Source organism: Malus sylvestris, chromosome 11, assembly GCF_916048215.2.
Source record: "Malus sylvestris chromosome 11, drMalSylv7.2, whole genome shotgun sequence".
In the NCBI taxonomy this organism is placed as follows: Eukaryota; Viridiplantae; Streptophyta; class Magnoliopsida; order Rosales; family Rosaceae; genus Malus; species Malus sylvestris.
In genome coordinates this window covers 5,322,188-5,337,631 of record NC_062270.1, presented here as the reverse complement: position 1 = coordinate 5,337,631, position 15,444 = coordinate 5,322,188, and the positions used below count along the sequence as shown (strand labels likewise).

At 40.8% G+C, this 15,444-nt stretch overlaps 3 protein-coding genes and 1 pseudogene across 5 annotated transcripts in view; all 4 read right to left on the bottom strand.

Moving 5' to 3' along the window:
• Positions 1-4,266, bottom strand: part of LOC126589661 (phenylacetaldehyde reductase-like) — a 26,498-nt gene extending 22,232 nt beyond the window's left edge. For both annotated transcript variants that reach the window (XM_050255030.1, XM_050255031.1), the window contains exons 1-6: positions 4,125-4,266; positions 3,842-4,017; positions 3,542-3,727; positions 3,147-3,309; positions 2,335-2,521; positions 1,679-1,861 (exon numbers count right to left, since the gene is read on the bottom strand). In XM_050255030.1, the coding sequence (XP_050110987.1) occupies positions 1,717-1,861; positions 2,335-2,521; positions 3,147-3,309; positions 3,542-3,727; positions 3,842-4,017; positions 4,125-4,242 (975 nt within the window). In that variant the 5' untranslated portion in view covers positions 4,243-4,266 and the 3' untranslated portion in view covers positions 1,679-1,716. The remainder of the gene's footprint in view (positions 1-1,678; positions 1,862-2,334; positions 2,522-3,146; positions 3,310-3,541; positions 3,728-3,841; positions 4,018-4,124) is intronic.
• Positions 1-4,322, bottom strand: part of LOC126589662 (phenylacetaldehyde reductase-like) — a 26,554-nt gene extending 22,232 nt beyond the window's left edge. Inside the window, exon 1 of the mRNA XM_050255033.1 lies at positions 4,225-4,322. Coding sequence (XP_050110990.1) covers positions 4,225-4,242 — 18 coding nt within the window. The 5' untranslated portion in view covers positions 4,243-4,322. The remainder of the gene's footprint in view (positions 1-4,224) is intronic.
• The window catches only part of LOC126589669 (putative disease resistance protein RGA4), a 12,554-nt gene extending 4,513 nt beyond the window's left edge, over positions 1-8,041 (bottom strand). Inside the window, exons 1-2 of one of the 2 annotated variants that reach the window (XM_050255042.1) lie at positions 7,638-8,041; positions 6,392-6,468 (exon numbers count right to left, since the gene is read on the bottom strand). In XM_050255042.1, coding sequence (XP_050110999.1) covers positions 6,406-6,468; positions 7,638-7,961 — 387 coding nt within the window. In that variant the 5' untranslated portion in view covers positions 7,962-8,041 and the 3' untranslated portion in view covers positions 6,392-6,405. Of the gene's footprint in view, positions 1-5,813; positions 6,469-7,637 lie in introns of those variants that run through there. The other variant, XM_050255041.1, reaches the window with a different exon arrangement.
• The window catches only part of LOC126589663 (cinnamoyl-CoA reductase 1-like), a 44,659-nt pseudogene that overhangs the window by 23,206 nt on the left and 6,009 nt on the right, over positions 1-15,444 (bottom strand).

The window sequence follows — 15,444 nt, the reverse complement described above, 5'->3', positions numbered from 1 at the left end:
TTTGATGATGTAAGTGCTTACAATTGCAAAGTTAGGCAAGTTAGGTTGTGTGTGAAAACAAAGCAAAGTTAGGCAAAGTTAGGTTGTGTGTGAAAACAAATAATTAGGTGCAATTAATGTGTTTTGTGTGGTAGTAAATAATCTTAGTTTAATTAAGTAGCTTTCATTTGGTTTGCTATAAATACCCAAGTCCCCAAGCCTTGTAAATCATCCAAGGAAAAACAAAGCCTAGAGCTAAATAAGAAAAGCTTTGCTAATTAGTTTGTTTTGTGAGCTTTCTTTAAGAGTGTGCTCTATTTTTCTTCTTCTTGGGATCATTAGAGTTATCTTAGATACTCTTCTTATTCAACAGATCCAACCCAGTTGAACTTGAGGTGGCATCACCACTAATCTCTTTGGCAATCTTTGTCTCATCGAAAGGTTCTGACACACAAACCCATATTCTCTTTTGAAAATGAGCTTTAACATTGGCATCGTTATAGACTAACTGAGCCAAAGTTGTCTTTCCCATACCTCCCATCCCTACAATAGGGATGATGAGGAAAACAAATAAAAACCCATGTGAGAGAATCCAAAAATTAAGCAAATGAAAGAACTTAAGCGTATAAAACTGGGAGAACATAGCCAAAGCGCTAAAATTCAACCATGTCTATCCAAAAGCTTCTCTATCGGCACCGGAAATGCAACTAATCCGGCACAACCAACACAGGCTACTTGCAGACCAGCTACAACAACACAAGAAGTTAATTAACGCCAACAAAGTTTAAGGTTTCGTAAGAATATAATCTTACGTGCATGAAAACCAGTTGAGCAGATAGCAGGACCATGACGAGATATAAACACCAACAAATTTTTAAAGTTTCACCATATTCAAGGCCAGTAACTTGTACGGTTTACACATTCTTTCAGTGAGACTTAATTAACGACTGCCCTCTTTGCCCGGTCAAGGCTAGGGAGAGTACCGACGTTGTAAATCAGGTTAATGTTGTGTTAAATGGTATAATTTTTTATTTTTATTTTTTATAGAACAATATATTTGCATTAAGTATTGAAGGAATAAATTAGTTTTGAACTCGTTATCCACAAGACTGTAGGCATGGTATAACTTCTTGGTGTTTTCGACCGCCTGAACAGCCCTTGAAGCACCGAACTCCACGTACAAATTCCGCCACAACATATCAGTAACTGGACTCAAATCTCTGCCTATGGTACTCTTCTGTACGCACCTCAACTGCTCGACCGTACATTTAATCTGGTAGGATTTTCTCGAGAAGATTGGAATCCACTTTGCTCATGTCCCCCGCCAAGGTGGCGCATTATATCAAACACCGAAGATGGAGGAGCTGTTGCTGCTGCTTTAGCTTCCACAGTACTAGCCATGTTCGTAATTACTTGCTATTAGTCCTTTTAACTTTCGGTACGGTGAAAATTAAGAGAAATTCTCTCGTTACACAAAGAATTTGACGTAGACTGTGGGAGGACTTATGTGGAACTGGTTAGCCACCACATAGCGTTCCAGTCCAACAATGCACTGATATTCCCCGATTAAAGTCTGAAATTTAAGGTAAACTTATCGTACACTCATATTAATATTATTTACTTCACAGAAAAAGGAAAATTCAAAGGAGTTGAAACAACCATTCAGGCTACATGTCATCGCTACTAGTACAATACATACCTAGATCCATGATAAGTTTCATATCCCTGCAGTTTTATTTATGAAATAAATCCCTTGCTCTTTAGGCTCTCAACACCATCCTTGATAATTTGATCCATGGGAATGAATTCTAAACCCAAGTTCATTAGCTTCTTGGCTCCGTTCTTTTCCCTCAGCAAGCCGGGTTGGGTATCCTTTGGCAAACTACACAAACGTACACATATTAGCTCGATCATTTTCAAAATCAGGCACTCACACCACCTAAAAATTTACAAAATTCTTCCAAGGCAAGCCAGAACGCACCAAACGGTTGATAAACTTGGAAAGCAACATTTGGAAGTGATTCTAAACAGACCAAAGAAAGATGATGTATGCAAATCTATACCCGCATGAAAACTCTTTTATAGGAAAAATCAGATTTCAATTCGCTAATTTGGTCTCAAATATCTATAACACATGATGGACGGAAAAAAAGAAAGAAAAAACCATGGTCCTCCAGCTGTAGAGGAGTTCAGTGCATCTAAGAAACCTCGGTTCAAAAAATCAAGACATAGTATATTTTTAAGTTGTGCTTCTGACAAGGGACGAAACATTCACTTATCAGGAAACCAAACATCTAAAACATAAGATATGCACACAATTTCATTTGCAAATGCATTTTGTGGACCAAAACTTACCTGCGAACCTTGTACTCAGGGTAAAGTTCAGCAAGCTTTGCCACAAAGTCACCATAACGTGATATAGCTTCCACACACAAGTGCCTACCGGTCGCTGATTTGTTCTCATACACTAAAATGTGTGCGAGAGCTACATCTTTAAAATGCACAGATCCCATAAAGAAGTCCTCATATGTTTCAGTGCAGCCTGCAGCCAAGATCGAACAACTCAAAACCATATATACGTTGTTTCCACTTTCTAGGGCCTCATCTTTTTCTCAGTCCTCTCCAAAACAAACTTTATTGAAAATCCTTAGAACTTAAAGAAACATGTGCTAAAAAAAGAGGTGTAGAGGAGTTCCTTTATGATTACACATACGCATGCTCACACAATCTACCTTCTCAAGCTTACGGACTAACCGGCAAAACAATTAGCAATCTCGACTGTTACGAAAGAAGAAATCTTCCAAGTGCTGAGGTACCAAACTCAATCTTTCTTTAGCAAAAATGTCTTAAGAGAAAGAAAATACCTCATTTTTAGTTGATCAACAACCCACAGCATCATACATAATAAATGGGAAATGTTCTCTTGCCATTGAGATGATATGTCATCGTACAAACTGTCAATCAAAGATCAACTTTCGTCTAAATTTATGATTCGAGTGCAAATTTCGCAACATTACATGGCATACTATCAGGCAAGAGAACATTAACCGCTAGTGGAATATTCAAACAACTTAAGAGTGCAGTGCTAGAGGATAAATAAAGTCAATAATCTACTTCTAGGTGCAGTCGTAGAGGATTTTCTAATACAAATTTGCAGAGAAAAGTACCCTCAAGAATGCGAAGGAGCAATAACATGCTAGAATTGAGCCTGGGCGAGATAACAGGGCCCATCACCGCGCCCGGATTCACCACAACGACATCCAGCCCCTTCTCCTTGGCAAATTCCCACGCAGCTTTCTCCGCCAGCGTTTTCGATAATGGATACCACAACTAGCCAAACACCAAACACAATCAGCGTTACAGTCCCCAATTGTGAAAACTTCAAGTAGTTAAAAATAAAGAATTAATAATCAAAAGATGAAAGATACAGTACAAGCAGGGGAAACGTGCACCGAAAGTTACAAACTTTCAATAAGAAAATTGAATGCGGACATTAAACAGACAATAAACCATATATAAACCGCGGTTTTTCAAAACACAACTAGGCGTTGGAGTAACTCACTCCCTTCTGCTTGCAGTAGTCAATGTCTGTCCAGCAATCCTCGCCCTTGACCTTATCGGACGGCCAGCTTGGGCTCGGAGTGATGGCGCATGAGGATGACGTCAGCACCACACGGCTGACCCCAGCCTGCTTCGCTGCCGTCAGAACATTAAGCGTTCCTTTGATCGCCGGGTCCAGGAGCTCCTTCTGCAGAATAAACAAAAAAAAAAGCACCACGTTTTCAAATTTACGCATAATTTCGCATAATTAATCAGATATAATCAAATTAGAAGGAATTTGATACTGTTTTATGGCGGGAACCTCGGGGTCGTGGACTGTATCGATGATGCAGGGAGAAGCGAGGTGGAAGACCCCGGAGCAACCATTGACGGCGGCGAGTATGGAGTTGTAGTCGAGGAGGTCGATCTGGAAGAGACGGAGGCGCGACTCTGCCCCCTCTACTAACGCTTCTAGATGCTTCGTCTCGCCATCGTCCTCTGCAACAAACAAAACAACGGCGTTATTAATTTTGAACTGAACGCGAATGGAATGAATGGAACTGTGGCAGTTGTGCAGATAAGGGGAAAAGCAAGGGTGAAGTTACTGAGATCCTTGACTGTGGCGTGGACGGTGTAATCACGGTGGAGGAGGAGATGGACGAGCCAGGATCCGATGCAGCCGCTTCCACCGGTAACGCATACGACCTCACCCTGCTTCGACATCCTCCCTCCCTGCAGGTTGCAGTGTCCCTTTGCTTTCAGCAGTCGAGTGCTCCTTAGTTACTTCAGCTGATTGCATGCACAAAATCTAAATGGAATTTACAAATAAAAAGATAATGTACATCGAAAATTGAGTGTATAACGTACACACATTATCTCGAGTTAAAACGCTTGACTTCTCTTTAATATTTATACCTAATTTTTTATATTAGTAATATCACTTGTAATAAAATTAAAAAATAATATCGTAAATAACTTGGATTTATCAAAATTAGTGCAGAAAACTCTAATGAGTGACAATTTGTTGAAGAGAATTCTTATTAGCATTCCAAAAATCTTATTTTACACTCTATATATATATATAGAGTACTGTCTAGCTTACCTTAATTAACAACTCATTCAAGGTAGTGGGATTTTGGAATTAATACAGTTTATTTTTTATAGTCGTCGTTTCTTGAGGAGGGAACTAGCGCCGCACCAAACAGCTTGGAGGTTTATTTGACCTAGGCATCTGCACTATTATCTGCAATTTGGAATACAAATAATTATAATTATTTTTCTATACTTTTCACCTTAAATTAATTGCATTTGTACATATCCAAAACGAAGTAAATAATAAAAGCACTGCAACTCACCAAGATTAAACGTCATTAGCACAAATCTCTACGTTAGGGATGTGAGAAATCTTAGGCCACTCCTCTCCACTGCCTTCTTTGCAACGTTTGGCAAGTGTTGGACAGTAAAAAATGGAAAGATTCTTCAGTGGCATTTTGCAGAGGAAGTCTGGCAGCGTTTCTAGCCCAAAGCACATGGTTATTTCTAAGAAAGAAAGACATGGCATGATAGTAATTCCAGAATCCCCTTTGTTCCACCCTTTCACGCCTCCCCAGTCCTTCCAAGACGACATGTTGAAGTGGAGTCGCTTCAATTTTGGGAATAATATTGACAAGGATGATTTGAATGAAGATGTGTGATCATCTTCTACTCCCAAAAACTCACCACCAATCTTTCTTACACCCGACATTGCCCCGAGGTGGAGTCCTTCAGGGTGTGTTTGGTACGTGGGACGGGACGGGACGGAACGGGACGAGGCGTTCCGTCCCGCGTTTGGTGCGCCAAAAATGGGTGGAACGGGCTGTTCCATGGGACAGATTTTGGGTGTTTCTGCGTCCCACCTCCCCCCTGGAACGGGTTTGTTCCACGTCTGTGGAACACAATGTTTTACCATTTTAAGACAAATATACCCCATGTCTTTTTCAAAAATTACACCTTCGTTCCGTTCCGTCCCGTCTGCGTACCAAACGCACCCTCAAGGAACGGCAATTTCCCAAGAGGAGGCAAAATTTCACAAACACAATTATCCTCCAGAGTAAGGAATCGCAACTTTTTTAAAGACATCAACCAATTCGGCCAGGTCGAGCCAAAATACCCATAAATCTCTAAAGATTGGTCTTAAGACATCCATATTTCGTCCACTGCTCTCTCCGGCCTTGTCACGCACTTCACCAAAATCAAGTTGGAGATGAAAAAGTTGCTTGTTGTCCCGCAGTTGTGCTTCACTCCCATCTTTCACCTTCCCCAAAATTCTTATTTGGAGACTGCCGTGGAGCTGGTTCACGGTTCCCAAATCCCCAACTTGAAATGCTTCGTCGTTGTCAACAGAAAACAGAGGACAGACGTCTAGTGTTTGCAAATTTGTTAATCTCCCTATCCCTTTTGGCAAGTAGTCACTCTCCCCAACGTAAAGATGCCTTAAGCTAATCAACTTTCCCATGTTATCAGGCAATTTATTTAGCGATTTGCATCTTCGAAGGTCCAAGGTATACAAGTTATATAAACCACAAATGGTGTCTGGTAATTTCTCCAACTTTAGACTCCTGGACAAATCAATATGCCTCAAATGTACCAATTCACCAATCTCTTTTGGGAGTTCTTTGATGGAATTTCCAGACAACCTTATCGTCCTAAGACATTTAACTTGTAAAATAAAACTAGCATATACCGTAGCAACACTTGAGTGAGTTGTTGTGAGCGTACGTAGATTTTTGCAATTCCGAGAAGTGATAGAAAGTAAAGCTTGATCATAAACCACAGACGTTAAGGTCAGATGGCGAAGATTACTGCCCAATACCTCTATTTTACGGTTTGCAACCTCTGCCTCGGTACTCAAACATTCCTTCTTGGTGATAAATTGCACGAAGTCATGTACAATGTCATGCATTTTGCAACCTATTATCGCATCAGTGTCGTAGTGTTTCTTAAAATCTTGAAAAAAAAGACCGAGCAACTAAATTATCAAAAACAGCTTGACCAGTTTTTCCTTTATCTTTATTCTCTCTAGAATTAAGATAATCTTGTGCCATCCAAAGATTAATCAACTCATCTCTACTAAACTCATAATCTTTTGGAAAAATAGCACAATATAAAAGGCAACATTTGTTTCTCGGGGCCAAATCATAATAACTTAGAAATAATGGTTGGAAAACTTCTTGCTCCACTTCTTCCCAATCCCATATTTTACTATTCAGAACCTTCAACCATTCACTCCTTGTCCTCTTATCACGCATCATATTACCTAAAGTCTTTGCAACAAGTGGCAAACCCTTACACTTTCTTACAATCTCCCTGCTGATTTCTCCAAACACCTCAAACTCGCCTATTTCTCTATTAGAAAATGTCATGTGATTGAAGATTGACAAACAATTTTGTTCACTCAACTCTGCAAGATTGATCATGTGAGAGGTTGCTTCCATCATACTGGCAACATTTTGTTTTCTGGTGGTTACTAGTATTCGACTGCCCTCAGCCCCATTTTGCATCAATGGAACCTTTAATTGATCCCACTTTTTACGGTCTTCAGTCCACACATCATCCAACACAAGAAGAAACTTTACCCCTTTAATGGATCGAGACATAGATTCTAAGACATGATCCAACCCAGTTGAACTTGAGGTGGCATCACCACTAATCTCTTTGGCAATCTTTGTCTCATCGAAAGGTTCTAACACACAAACCCATATTCTCTTTTGAAAATGAGCTTTAACATTGGCATCATTATAGACTAACTGAGCCAAAGTTGTCTTTCCCATACCTCTCATGCCTACAATAGGGATGATGAGGAGCCCCTTCCCTTCTTCACTACCATCACTCACCAACTTCCTTATCAAACTATCCTTTTCCTTTTCTCGACCAAATATTTCAGACATATCGACAAAAGACGAAGTTTGCTGTTTTTGAATGACTGTTTCAGTGAGTTGAAAATTATACATTTTTCTTTGCTTATAAATCCTAGCTAACTGCTCATTTAGATCCTTTATCTTGAGAGTAATTTCACGACGAATAATAACCTTGCCGACTTGGCCAAGACAAAAACAACGAGCGAAGATAGCAAAACTTACCTTCCTCTGATGAGTAATATGAGTTGTGCCTTCTCCTTCTTGTTTCTCAACTTCTTGTCTCAGAATGTCAGTGTTCCACTCATCCAGCACGTCCACCATCTGGTATGATATTTCCTTCAGGTTATCCAGCCAGTTTTGCACGTTTGCCTCCTTCATTTGCCTTTGCTCTGCATCCTCAAGCATAGATTCAATAGCTTTCAGGTTGCCAGTGAACTCTTCAACTTCTTTCTTAACATTTAGAATGAGTGTCAGCTCGTCCTCTATGTACTCATAAGTTGTTGTAGCCAACTTCTCTAGTAGCATGGAAACGAGCGCGTCAGCCATTTTCAGGGTTACAAACTTAGAAATCGGTTGAGAGTGGAGAAGAAGAAGAAGAAGTCAGCCGCGTAGGAAAGTATACATGAAGAGGAAACTAATGCAGGAAGGTTGTGCTATAGGTTTTCTTCTTTGCTAGTTTATATAGACAGTGGAGACCTTTGTTTTCCCGTTTGCTTTCTTAATGCAAGATTCTTTGCTCTTAATACCAAAAAGATTTTCCTTGATGCTGCTGTTTGCTCTCCTTGGATGAAAGGAACAACAAATTTCAGGGGTGAATCTATAGTGGCAGTGTCGGCAAGTAGTCTAAATTTGTTTTTTAGAACGTAAAACTTATGAAGAAATTGGAGTTCAACCAATTGACAATATGAGGAAGTAGCCTAACTTACTTATAAGTTCATGCAAAGTTCGTCCTATCAATGTGAAATTCATTATCAACATCTTCTCAGAATCTCATATAAACAAATTAACATGATGGCTTACGAATCAATCCTGGATAAGAAGCAAGCACTATGTCACGGGTATTTGGCATTCGCGCCACTGTTCTCTTAGGCAATTATTTTTTTGAAAAAAATTATATTCAGTTTCTAGCTACTAATGTTCTTTAATTGAGACCTTACTGGTTTTCTGGTTTTGATATCCAAAATTATTTGCCTATTTAATTATTACGATGAAATTTCATTGTTTCTTATAGAACAAAATGTTCATCAATTTCATTGTTTATTGCAAAAATTCAATTTAATCCAAAACCATTTATCTATTTAATTATGACGATGAAATTCAATCCGAACCATCTATGGTGACTAGTTAAGATTCTTTGATTTACCAAGATTTTACCTTGATGCTGCAGTTTACTGTGTGGAGGGAAAGGATTAACGAAAACTTTAGGAGTGAATCTGAATGCCTATCCAGCAAGCAAGCTCATTTCTTTAGAGCGTAAACCTTCTTCTCAAAATCCGAATCTACCGGGAATTAATCCTTTCGTTTGGGTGTTTGTTTGTTGAATTACAAATCTAAATCAATGATCATACCGCTAAAAATACGGTGTAGATTCTCAAAAAATCTCAACTGTAGTCGAGAGAATGCATAACACAAAATCATTGGATTTGTATGTTCGCTAGAACATCCCTTCGTAAATTATTTTGGATAAATAACCATAACAAGGGCTGAAGTTGAACCTAAGCAAAACCATTCGTATCACCGCAGGGCACTTCTGCTGAATTGTCATATTTTGAGCGTCTGCAAAACTGGGGCAGCACAGGCAAAGCGCTCAAACTCAATCATGTCTATCCAAAAACTTCTCTATCAGCACCGAAAATGCAGCAAAGCCGGCACAACCAACGCAGGCCGCTTGCAGACCAGCTACAACAGGACAACACAAAGAGGTGTAAGGGTCTATTCTTAACATGCACGAAAACAAATTATGCAGATAGCAAGCTACTATGATGATAACACCAAGAAGGCCGGTACTAGTCCGGTTTATTTATTCTTTCGCCCATGTTATATCACATATCTTTGAGGGCAAGGGAGTGTTCCATCAGTGGAAATTACCAACATTCTACACAAGTAGAGTCAAGGACTCTGGATTCCTGTTTTGACATCGTATGAGAAATAAAACCAGAATCTGTTGCTGAATTCAGTTAATTATAAAGGTATATGCAACCTCCTAATATTTGAATTATCCTTGTGTTTATAAATACAACAAAGATGACAATCCAGTTTAGGTTTCAATGCATTCAATGGAATATTTTGTCTCTTAGAAGACAATTCATGTATCTAAGTGCAGTTAAGGCACTATAAACCATAGTTCTCCTTAAGTATATGATTTTCTTCGATTACGGCAAAGGTCGTATATCCTAAAATGCAGTCTATCTGGTTAGGGCATAAATTTACAACCCTTATTCACAACCCTTATTCACAAGAAGCAAATTCGAATTATATTGCAGTTACGCCTCAATTCCATCTTCAAGTTACTATATGGAAAGCCCTAACGTCATCAGTCAAAGAATTTGAACATAAAGCATTCAGTTCTTGTAGTGAATAAGAATTCATCCAACAAATTAAATATCCATCAAATACTCATTAAAAATCATAACATTCATGTTAGGGCATCATCCTAGCCCTAGAAAAGAGTTTAGTTATTCATAGAGTATGAAAACATAATGAAAAGTCCAGGAAACATGGAAAACTTATAAACGATGTAGAAGGATAGAATGATGGCTGATGGCCGCTGCTTATCCTCTTCAAACTTGCAGAAAATCTCTCTCCAAAACGTCCCTCCGACTTCCTACAACCTCTGCTTCATATATTGGTCAAAATCCTATCGGTCTTGTGCAATCTTTTCCTCATTTGTATTGCATGACTGACGATGTGGCGAGTAAACTTCCCAAGTAACTTACCTCAGACCCTATTGAAATAGGATTAAAGTCATCTGTACACGCTCTCTTGGGCAATGGGCTTCAAGTGAATTATGACTGAAAAACCCAACAGATTTTGCAATTTCCACATAGACTTGGCTGACTGATGTCCTGTACGAAAATCTTCATAGCATCGTCTAGAAAACTTGAAATCACCCGTAAAATTTCTCTGATAGCTAACATCCATATCTTTGCAATGGTATAAGGCTCAACAGCTGGTTCCTTCTGAAGAAGTACAGTTTATTCCGTCAAGTTGGCTGATCTGCGCAGACAGTGTCTGCTTCCAGGAAGCAAAACTCATTTCAATTGCAAAATCCCTCCATTTTCTTGTTTCTTCATCTTTACTCCTCGAACCAAAGAACACAAAACTAAGTAAAAGAGAACTGAATTCACTTAAAACAATCACAATAATCCAAATAAAAAGGATATAAAACGTATGGAATAATTGTTATATCACGTAGCATTCCACTCCAACAATGCACTGATATGTTTAAGTTTTTCTTCACGTGACAATATATTACTAGACCAGAACGCCATAATGGCAATGAACTCGTTTCATATAAATTGCTCTCCTACCTAAAAAAAGGTCGTACCCAGTGCACAAGGCTCCCGCTTTACGCAGGGTCTGGGAGAGGTGAATGTCGGCTAGCCTTACCCCCATTTAAAGGAGTTGAAACAACCATTCATTTTACACGTACTCAGCTACTAGTACAAGTCATACCTTGATCCCTGATAAGTTTCATATTCCTGCAGTTTCATTTATGAAATAAATCCCTTGCTCTTTAGGCTCTCAACAGCATCCTTGATAATTTGATCCATGGGAATGAATTCTAAACCCAAGTTCATTAGCTTCTGCGCTCCATTCTTTCCCTCAGCAGCAAGCTCGGTTGGGTGTCCTTTGGCAAACTACACAAAAGTAAACATATTAGCTCGAGCATTTTCAAAATCAGACACACACCAACAACAACAACAACAACAAAGCCTTTTCCCACTAAGTGGGGTCGGCTATATGAATCCTAGAACGCCATTGCGCTCAGTTTTGTGTCATGTCCTCCGTTAGATCCAAGTACTCTAAGTCTTTTCTTAGAGTCTCTTCCAAAGTTTTCCTAGGTCTTCCTCTACCCCTTCGGCCCTGAACCTCTGTCTCGTAGTCACATCTTCGAACCGGAGCGTCAGTCGGCCTTCTTTGCACATGTCCAAATCACCGGAGCCGATTTTCTCTCATCTTTCCTACAATTTCGGCTACTCCTACTTTACCTCGGATATCCTCATTCCCAATCTTATCCTTTCTCGTGTGCCCACACATCCCACGAAGCATCCTCATCTCCGCTACACCCATTTTGTGTACGTATTGATGCTTCACCGCCCAACATTCTGTGCCATACAACATCGCTGGCCTTATTGCCGTCCTATAAAATTTTCCCTTGAGCTTCAGTGGCCTACGACGGTCACACAACACGCCGGATGCACTCTTACACTTCATCCATCCAGCTCGTATTCTATGGTTGAGATCTCCATCTAATTCTCCGTTCTCTTGCAAGATAGATCCTAGGTAGCGAAAACGGTCGCTTTTTGTGATCTTCGCTAGATTGCTCCGGTCATTAGTGTGGATAAGTATATAAATGGATAGAGATAGGAAAGCAAACACAAGATGTACGTGGTTCACCCAGATTGGCTACGTCCACGGAATAGAAGAGTTCTCATTAATTGTGAAGGGTTTACACAAGTACATAGGTTCAAGCTCTCCTTTAGTGAGTACAAGTGAATGATTTAGTACAAATGACATTAGGAAATATTGTGGGAGAATGATCTCGTAATCACGAAACTTCTAAGTATCGGAGTGTGGTGTCGTCTTGACTTGCCTTATCTGTCTCATAGGTAGATGTGGCATCTTCTCTGGAAGTACTCTTCCTCCATCCAGGGGTGGTATCTTTAACTGGTGGAGATGCACAAGGTAATGTATCAATTTCACTTGAAGCTTACTTGTAGTTTCAGGATTGGTCAAGCGCGATACAAACCATGTAGTAGGAGTCCCCCAAGTCGTCGAGCTAGGGGGTCTGCTGAAAGAGGTGACAGACAAGGTAAGCAATCAGAGCTCCGACTGATTGTTCACCTTCTCCCCATCTTGCAGCAGCATGAAGGATAAAGAGAAGAAAAATGAGAAGAGATGATATGAGATACTTTTGCTTTTGAAGAAGTAACTTTCCACAGGCTTATTCTTGAACTGAGCTGGAGGGTTTTCTGGTTTCCTCCAGAGTATAAGGCCGACTGAAGAATTTGAGGGTCAAAACAAGTCCATCAAATCTAGAGTACGTTCCACCCTGCTGATATGGGATACTTTTGCTTTTGACAGAGTAATGGATGTATCGGCACGTGTGTTGTTACGCTTGTCTCCACATGCTTCCTTGTATCCTTCGCACTTGCCCTATCTGTTCCTCAAGCAGATGCGGAATCTTCCCTGGAAACATAAGATGTTGAAGATGAGTACTCGAGAGCAATGCCAGGTAAGTAATCAGGTAAGGGGTTCCAAGCAGTCAGTTCCTGGCTGGAAGCTTGATTCCAAGTGCTGACTGATTGCTCTCTTTTTCCTTGTCTTGCAGGTAAAAACAAGGCCAAAGGAAAAGACAGGGAAAAAGCATGATATGGGATACTCTTGCTTTTAACCCTGATGATATGAGATATTCTTGCTCTAGTATAGCTTGTTTGCAGAGGTATTATCGGGGGGAAAGAAAGCTGAATATTTCGAAAGGCTTCGTTGGGAGTGCCCTCTCAGATATGATGAAGGGTTGAGCATTTTTGCAGGTCTGCCTGTCCGTTGGGGATGGAGGTCGACATATATAGGAGTCTCCCTAACAACAAGTAGTAATGTTATTCCTTTACCCTGCTTGGTCATAGCACGGTAGTGGGAGCTGCCAGTTTCACATGTTTTAACTCTGTCAGAGCACTTTGAAAAAGTGGTCTGTGGTATCTGGCTCTCGAGATTCGGAGAACGATGCCTCTTCGATTTTTGAGAAAGCAATCATGCTGGGGGTCTTGCTCTCGAGATTCGGATAGCAGTGTCTCTTCGATTTTTGAGGAAGTAATCATGTTGGGAGTCTGGCTCTCGAGATTCGGAGGGCGGTGCCTCTTCGATTTTGGAGCAAGCAATCCTGTTGGGAGTGTTGTCTCGAATGTGAGTAAAGGTTGGGCATGTTTGCTAGTCTACCTTGCCACGAAGCACAAAGGTTGACACACAGGGACTTTCCAATTATCCAGCAATGGTACTGTTCTTTTACCCTATCTTCGCTTTTGAGAAAGTAGTCATGTTGGGAGTCTGGCTCTCGAGATTCGGAGGACGGTGCCTCTTCGATTTTGGAGCAAATAATCTTGTTGGGAGTGTTTTCTCGAATGTGAGTAAAGGTTGGGCATGTTTGCTAGTCTACCTTGCCACGAAGCACAGGGTTGACACACAGGGACTTTCCAATTATCCAGTAGTGGTACTGTTCCTTTACTCTTGTGGGTAATAATATGGTAGCTAGACCTTCAAAATTTATGTGTCTAAACTTTGTTAGTGCTGTTTCTTTGCTATTCTTTTACCTTTCTTGGTCAGAGCGATGTAGTGGGAGCTGCAAGCTTCACGTGCTCAACTTTGGCAGAGAACTTTGGCAAAGTTATCTGTGGTACCCATGAGCTATTGTTGCGTGTGGGAAGTGAGTGATTGAACAGTAAGATTCATGCGCTTTCTACTTCACCAGAAGTCTTCGACAGAATGCCCATAATTTCTGCAAAGCTGAGTGTGCGTGTGACAGGTGCTGACAAGGCTAGAAAAGTAGGTGCCTCTTCGATTTCTGAGATCGGCCCTCGTGGTCTCTGAGCAGCCCAGCTTTTGAGAAAGCGAGCGCCTCTTCGATTGATTCGGAGAACGATGCCTCATCGATTTTTGAGAAAGCAATCATGCTGGGGGTCTGGCTCTCGAAGATTCGGGGAGCAGTGTCTCTTCGATTTTTGAGAAAGTAATCATGTTGGGAGTCTGGCTCTCGAGATTCGGAGGGCGGTGCCTCTTCGATTTTGGAGCAAGCAATCTTGTTGGGAGTGTTTTCTCGAATGTGAGTAAAGGTTGGGCATGTTTGCTAGTCTACCTTGCCACGAAGCACAGAGGTTGACACACAGGGACTTTCCAATTATCCAGCAATGGTACTGTTCCTTTACCCTCTCTTCGATTTTTAAGAAAGTAGTCATGTTGGGAGTATGGCTCTCGAGATTCAGAGGACGGTGCCTCTTCGATTTTGGAGCAAGCAATCTTATTGGGAGTGTTTTCTCGAATGTGAGTAAAGGTTGGGCATGTTTGCTAGTCTACCTTGCCACGAAGCACAGAGGTTGACACACAGGGACTTTCCAATTATCCAGCAGTGGTACTGTTCATTTACCCTTGTGGGTAATAATATGGTAGCTAGACCTTCAAAATTTATGGGTCTAAACTTTGTTAGTGCTGTTTTTTTGCTATTCGTTTACCCTTCTTGGTCAGAGCGATGTAGTGGGAGCTGCAAGCTTCACGTGCTCAACTTTGGCAGAGAACTTTGGCAAAGTTATATGTGGTACCCATGAGCTATTGTTGCGTGTGGGAAGTGAGTGATTGAACAGTAAGATTCATGCGCTTTCTACTTCCCCAGAAGTCTTCGACAGAATGCCCATAATTTCTGCAAAGCTGAGTGTGCGTGTGACAGGTGCTGACAAGGCTAGAAAAGTAGGTGCCTCTTCGATTTCTGAGATCGGCCCTCGTGGTCTCTGGGGAGCCCAGCTTTTGAGAAAGCAAACGCCTCTTCGATTTCTGAGATCGGCCTTCGTGGTCTTTGAGCAGTCCAACTTTTGAGAAAGCAAACACCTATTCGATTTCTGAGATCAACCCTCGTGATCTCTAAGCAGCCCAGCTTTTGAGAAAGCAAACGCCTCTTCGATTTCTGAGCAGGCGCCTCTTCGATTTCTGAAGCTCCGTCGAGTGCAGATTTTTATAGGGGCTGGCATTAAGTTCCAAAGCACACTTGAATCTCCACCAGTAGAAGCTTCATTCTTGCACTTCTAAGATCTTGATTTGTCCG